Below are 7,673 nucleotides of genomic sequence, written 5' to 3'. Positions count from 1 at the left end.
GGTGTTCCAGATTCTTCAGAATAATAACCTTCTTGATGATTTCCATCTTCATTTGGTTTTGGATATGGTATGAAGCCTGGTTCACTTTGACCGTTGTAATATACACCATATGCTTCTCCATAGTCGTAAGATGGAGTTGCGTCATTATAAAGGGCTTCTGTAGTCCTACCTGGAAAATTTAATCCGGTCGACTGACTCCAAAGCTTCATTTTACGTGTTGCTCGAGCTTGTTGCCGATTGAAATACTCCTGATCTAAGACAGTAGAAATATTAGTTTTCGGATAAACAGCATTTCTTTTTGAAATTCTTCTCGGCCAGACTAGAAATCCAGAAGTATCATAGACACATGTAATAGACTGGTCGTCTGTACACACCCAGGGGCTGCGGTGTAACCAACAATTAAATGATGAAAACGTGTCCATCGATTGAAGTGTCTTAGGACTTTGTATCCAATCAAGTACTTTTGATTGTGACACAAACCAAACATCACCCCGAGTAGCTATGTCTTGCATAAATCGCCGAACCACATTAAAATTAGAAGGATTTTTTAACCACGGTGAATGCATATAAATTCCGAAAGGAGCTCTGTTGGTATTGTAATGGTTCTCGAAGTTCTTCATAATGACATTATAAAGCTCTTCTTCTGATCTAGCTGCATCACATTCATCTAACATAGCGCAAAGAGTACCGTCTTTGTCTTCGTATTCGACCAATGGAATTTCCCATAAACCACGAAATGTCCAATCAGGACACGGTTTTACCCCACAATCATCAACTGAAGGAAAGTCTAGGGTATACGGCCATATTGGAGGAGCGTATGGATCAATTTTATGAATGTAAGAGACTAAAGAAGCATCATATTTAAAACCATCGCGTTTTAAATCTGAAATAATCTGAAATTGCCAGTTTCCCCCAGGCTGTAGAAATGGGGCACGCATACCTTTGATTTCGGATTTATCGATATGAGCCCAAGTAGAAAGCATTTCACGCTGACCCTGTATTTCCGAATACCAATCAGTATAATTAGCTGTTTGCCACCAAGATGGTGGAAAACGATGTGAAATCGAATGACTGGCAATTTCGTGTCCCTGTGAATGGAGTTGCTGTACTGTCTTGTAATCAGTGTATTCGTGTGAGACAAAGAAAGTAGCACTGATTGGACAGCCGTTCGGATTCGTAATCCCGGTCATTAAATGATTGTAGGTCTCATAGTTATCTGTTGTGACTGCATCATCAAATGTAATCATGACAAGCTGTGGTACGACATCTTTCGACAACCCATGTGGTATATTTGAGCTTTTACAATTGCAGTTCGGAAGCACGCAGTTCAATGAATTGCATTCATATTGACCGTTCGATATACTTAATAATGTGATAACAATAAGTAGAGCAAGTGGTTGTTTTGAGATTAACAGTTTCATTTTAATTGTTCGCCCGTTTCGTGTTGATGAAGATTAAGAGAAAAAAATGATCCAACCTTTCAGTTTCAGAGCTGATTGATGATTAAGAAAATACTGGCGTTCGTTAGCGCTGAGGACGGTTCGGCAGTCTGAAATGATATTTTACGAAATATTAAAATTAAAATTAAAAGAAGGCATTGATATTTTAATTAACATGATAAAAAAAATTGCCCATTGAATGTCTATAATGATGACCTAGAAGGTCTCATGAGGACAACCCGTACCTAATACAATACTTAGTTGCATTTCTGAGCCAGACATATAATTTTGCTTTCTCACAGGCTACCTTAACAAGAAAACATAATGTCTTTCTTAGAGAGTTAACTGAAATAGTAAACTATTTGATGAACCCCAGAAGAATAAAAAGTAAGGCTGACTTCACTGGGTTTTTGCGTTTTGAGTTCAAGTCCCACAGAGGTCAATTTTGCCTTTCGTCCTTACGGGATCGATTACGTAAAATACTATTCAAGTACTGGAGTCGATGGTGTCTATCGCCTTCCCCTTAAAATTGTTGGCCTTGTACCTAATTTAAAAAAATAAATAATTTGTACTCAGAACGCAAAGCTGAAAGAAGTGCTACTAAGCATTTTGTCAGACAACCTCGCCGCCACCGCTGTAGTAGTAGTAGTAGTAGTAGTAGTAGTAGTAGTAGTAGTAGTAGTAGTAGTAGTAGTAGTGGTGGTGGTGGTGGTGGTCCTTTCTATTATAGGCACAAGGGCCTGAAATTTGCAGGGATCGGATTAAGTCGATTACATCGACCCGTTTTCAACAGGCGCTTATAGACAATTACAGGCCGATATCCTGTTTGCCACTTATGTGGAAGTTATTGACTGGAATACTCGCAGATTCAATGTACGAACATCTGGTAAAAAATGGAGTCCTTCCACATGAGCAGAAGGGTTGCAAGCGTAAGTGCAGAGGTACCAAGAGTCAGCGCCTGATAGACAAAACTATACTTAGAGACTGCAAGAGGAGGAAAACTAATTTAGCCATGTCATGGATCGACTATCATAAGGCGTACGATATGATCCCACATTCTTGGATTATGGAATGTATGAACCTGTTTGGTATTGCATCGAATATTGAGCAATTACTTGGAAAAAGTATGGTGAATTGGAGGACGGCCCTGACAGCTTACGGAAGAAGTTTAGGGACAGTAGAAATTGGGAGGGGCATCTTCCGAGGGGACTGCCTGTCCCCACTGACCTTTGTACTGTGCTTAATACCACTAACACTGATTCTGAGGAAAGCAAAAGCTGGGTATTTATTCAAAAGCCGCCAACAAAAAGTCAGCCATTTATTATTCATGGATGACCTCAAACTTTATGGTAAAGATGAAGCCCAAGTCAGTTCCCTCGTTGATACGGTGTATACCTTCAGTGCTGATATCAGAATGGAGTTCGGACTGAGAAAGTGTGGTGTGGTAAGTCTTGAAGAGAGGCAAAATCAAATGTATGGACGGGCTAACGATACTGTCGGGGGAGGTTATGAAGCAGATAGAAGAGACGGGCTATAAGTACTTGGGAATGCATACAATGAGCTCCTCTGCCCTAGGTGTACGGAAAACACTCTCAGCGCGAAATGGAAGAATATTTGAAGAAAGAAAGAATAATAATAATAATAATAATAATAATAATAATAATAATAATAATAATAATAAATGCCCTGTTGCAGTACCAGGCAGTGGCTATGCCCTGATGCAGTACCAGGCAGCGGCTCTCATGGCTTCTGATCTTAGCTTATTGGAAGTGCTATCATGTACATTGTTTTGTCTTGGTATAATATAATAGATGGGCTATAACAAATATTCTGCTCAGTACCACAGATTTGCTTATCAGTTGCTACTCGACCTGAAGAAAATTCTAACTGGGCCCAACCTGCAAGGTCATGCGTTTTTTATCTTGATATGAGATCACCATGTCGCGCTCATATGGTTGTGATGCATGTATCTGGTGTACTCTTATTAGACAGGTAGTTATGATGGGTATACTGGGCTTCGTATATTTGTATCCCAGTGTCACTTTGATGGCATGTACTTCTCTCTCACTCAATGATAATAATAATAATAATAATAATAATAATAATAATAATAATAATAATAATAATAATAATGATAATAATAATAATAATAATAATAATGATAATAATGATAATAATAATAATAATAATAATAATAATAATAATAATAATATGCCCTGATGCAATACTAGGCACTGGCTCTCATGGCCTCTGGTCTAAACTGATTAGAAGTATTATGTGCATCCTTTGTCTTAGTGTAGAAGATGGGCTACAGCAAATATTTAGCTCCATACCACAGGTTTTGGCCTTAACCTGTTGAGCATGTCCCTTAGTGACTGTCGATACGTGCATTTCTGATCATGAGCAGGAGTTGTGAGGGAGCATCATAGGCATGTTTGAGAGGAATTCTTTCGGGTATGAATAATTTAATCCTGGAAACATGGGTGTTTTGTTCATCATCCTTAGGTAACCCTTATTCAGGGACCTTTTGAGCGGGATGGGCTACTCGGCCTGAAGAAAATTTTAACTAGGCCCCCACCTGCAAGGTCACGCGCCCTTTATCTTTATATGAGATCACCATGTCGCATACATTATGGTTGTGATGCATGTATCTGGGGTACCCTTATAAGACGGGTAGTCATGATAGGTATACTGGGATTCGAATATTTGTACCCCGGCGTCACTTTGATGACGTGTGCTGCTTTCTCACTTAATAATGATGATGATGATGATGATGATGATGACGATGATGACGACAACGACGATGACGACGACGACGAGGAGGAGGATTCCCATTACAAGCACTAGGCTTGAAATTTTTGTGGGAAGTGGCTAGTCAATTACATCGACCCAAGTACTCGACTGGTACTTATTTCATCGACCCCGAAAAGATAAAGTCGATCTCGGCGGAATTGGAACTCAGAACGTAAATGAAGTGCGAATAACAAAGAAAAATTTAGCTATTGGTTTGACGGACTTCAGGAAGGCTTACAACAATGTTCCACACTTCTGGCTTCTTCGAAAGACCGAGTACACTTAGAATCAATGAGAAGATAAACAGCCTTTTGGGAAAAGCAATGAGACCGTAGGAAGTAGAACATGAGCAAACGAATCGTTAGGAAATGTGTAAATACGCAGTGGGAGGTAATATTCCAGGGAGACTCACTCTCTCTATTTTCGTCATTGTGTTAATCCCTCTGACAGTATACTGAGAAAATCCAGGCTTACCTATGAGATGAAAATATGCTACTATCTTTATACAAATGACTTCAATAATTAAAATAGTGGGAAAGAAATGGATTCTCTAATCAAAATAGTATAAGTATTTAGCAAGAATATTGGGATGCAGTTTGGGGCAAATAAGTGTGCAATATTAATTAGAAAGAGAAGCAGAAATATAAATTCTGATGGCATAAAATTATCCCAAGATAGCTGAGAATAATGCGGGATACAAGTACCTAGAGGTATTGCAAGACGATAGTATAATGAAAAAGGAAAATAAGGGAAAAAATCTTCAAAGAGTACCCGAGAAGAATTAGGAAGGTGCCCGAAACAAAATTAAGTAGAAGGAATATTATCAAAGCAATGAATACATGAGCCATGCCAGTATTAGAATGCTCCGATCCTTTTATAAAACGGACAGATATAGAGCTATAGAACTTAGACAGAACTAGGAAGCTGCTTATAATGCAGACGAGCACTACACTTAAAGTATATCGACAGGCGCCGCCTATAAAGAAAAGAAGGAAGCAGAGAATTAGTAAACACAGATGTCGTTACAACTAAGATATTGTATTTGTGCATAGTGAAGAAGGAATACTATCGGTGGCTATAAATCTTTGAAAAGTTACTGAAACAATAGGAGAATAACAAATAACTCGAAAGAGAAGGATTTATATGGCCAGTTCATGCAATAAATCGAGTGTTAGAAGAATGTTGGCTTTGGCTGACGAAGTTTTATGTATGGCGCTTCAGGAACAAGCCATTAGAGTGAATTTGATAAAGGGAAAAATTGATAAACCCCAATCAAGGAGCAAACGCAGAATCTGTGAGAAAGGAAACGGAAGTATTAGGCGTAACTTGAGTGAATGTTGTAAACTTGTACAAAAAGTGCGTAAGTACAGGTAGAATTATGTGGGTAAAAGAGTGCATTGAGATGTTAACCGAGTGAGTGATTTCAAAATAGCAGAAATGTGGTTTGAACACAAGCCAGAGGTTGCGACAGAGAATAATAATTACAGGATTTTATGGAATTTCCCCATAAAGACTGACCATACTATTGAAACAAGAAGACTAGATAAAAAATAGTGCAAGATCAAAAACCTTGCAAATCAATAGAATGGATTCCAAAGAAGTTGAAACAACTATTGAATATCAGGACTTAACCAGAGAGATGAAGGGAATGTGGAAGAAAAGATGACAATTGCTCTTTGTGCGTGATAATTGGTGCACTTGACACAATGCCCAAACTGCTACCTAATAGTCAGAAGGATACCAGAATTGGGACTCGCATTGTCGACCTACAGCAATGTGCAATCTTGTATTCTGCAAGAATTCTAAGGTTCTTGAGATTTGAGAAGTGTTGTCACAAAACCTCAAGACATCTCTACTAATTAATATAGCATGTAACAGTTTTATGCTACCTAGCTCAGATACCAGGAAACCCTCAAATGGCAGAAATTCAAAAGATAGTGCTCATGGGAACTGCCCATATCCTACGCAAAATATTTTCTATGTAATCTCAAGTTTTAAAACAAACACATAATTTTCTTATGGTTTCTTAAACATTTTCTAGAACAACACTAGGTACAAAACCAAATATATGGCACCCTAGGCATAACACCAACTTGAACTTCCAACTTGTTGTCTCTTGAGGTCTCTGGGTGAGACTTGGAGCCAACTTGTACAAATGTAAAGCAAAAGTCAAGCATAAAATAATAATAATAATAATAATAATAATAATAATAATATAATAATAATAATAATAATAATAATAATAATAATAATAATAAGCTCACCTGCTTTTTTTGCTGGGTTTTATACATCAATATTTCTTCTCAACGTTGCTCCATAAGTCTTTTTAAAAATGTTTTTATCAGCAGAAATCAACGAGAATCACTGGCTAATTGTTCAATCAAAGAAATATTTCAAAATGTAAACAGTTATATCATATCACTTATTAAAAACAGAATTTCATTCCTATTAATTTGACGTGAAGCAAGATTAACGAAGTCCTTTTTTTCTTCTATAATCACAGGAATCGTTTCCTCTCCAGTCTATAAGTATTTAGTATAACAGGATCTCTTGCACATTTCATCATGTTCACTTATAAAGAGACAGAAATGGGAATACATAACGTGTTCTTTCTCGGATTTAGCAAACTAAATCCAGGAACTGAATTATATATATATCAACTAAACCCCAAAATTGTGCGCATGTGTATATGTGTATGTGTGTGTGTAGGTGTGTGTTCATGTGTAGGTGTATGCGTGTGCAACTATGTATAAATACTCTCTTACATTTACACACACACACATAGATATAAGTATATAGACATACATATATACACATCTATATGCATATGCATGTGTGTGTGTGTCGTGCGTGTGTGTGTTTATGTATGTATGTATGTATATATGTATGTATGTATGTATATATGCATGCATGTATGCATGTATGTATGTATGTATGTATGTATGTATGTATGTATGCGTATATATGTGTATGTGCTAGTTTTCATGTACATAGTGACATAGTTCGATGTAAGGTTGTGCAATCATCTATGTGTCGAAGGAAAATGGTGTATCGTATTTCGAAGGAGATCACGTTTTTCGACGTATTAATTAATCCGGTTGATGTTGGGTCAAATAACTAAAGGCATGATGAGTTATATCTTCATTGAAACTGCAGTCACGAAGTTTCCTCTCTGACCTGGCATGGGTGAAGAAAATGCCACAAGGTTTTAGCTTCTCACGTAAAAGTACTTTGCCAATCCAGTCAATTTTCTCCTGACCTTATGATTGATCGGTGCGGGTGACTTCAAACAGCACCTTTTACTTCGGTTAATTATTGGCATAGATTTTGTTTTCCAAAGAATGTAGTTTCTTTATTTTCTTAATTGATTGTATGTTTTTCTTTTCTATTTTTCAAACGATACTAATCTTAATACTCGTTAGGTTGTTGTTTGAGACGAGG

At 37.3% G+C, this 7,673-nt stretch overlaps 1 protein-coding gene across 1 annotated transcript in view; it reads right to left on the bottom strand.

Moving 5' to 3' along the window:
* Positions 1 to 6,980, bottom strand: part of LOC118763378 (chitin deacetylase 7-like) — an 8,101-nt gene extending 1,121 nt beyond the window's left edge. Inside the window, exons 1-2 of the mRNA XM_036502938.1 lie at positions 6,497 to 6,980; positions 1 to 1,549 (exon numbers count right to left, since the gene is read on the bottom strand). The exon at positions 1 to 1,549 is cut by the window's left edge and continues 1,121 nt beyond it. Coding sequence (XP_036358831.1) covers positions 1 to 1,421 — 1,421 coding nt within the window. The 5' untranslated portion in view covers positions 1,422 to 1,549; positions 6,497 to 6,980. The remainder of the gene's footprint in view (positions 1,550 to 6,496) is intronic.
* Positions 6,981 to 7,673: the final 693 nt, after the last annotated feature.

The sequence above is a fragment of the Octopus sinensis genome, linkage group LG5 (assembly GCF_006345805.1).
Source record: "Octopus sinensis linkage group LG5, ASM634580v1, whole genome shotgun sequence".
In the NCBI taxonomy this organism is placed as follows: Eukaryota; Metazoa; Mollusca; class Cephalopoda; order Octopoda; family Octopodidae; genus Octopus; species Octopus sinensis.
This window is presented reverse-complemented; position numbering and strand designations above follow the sequence as displayed.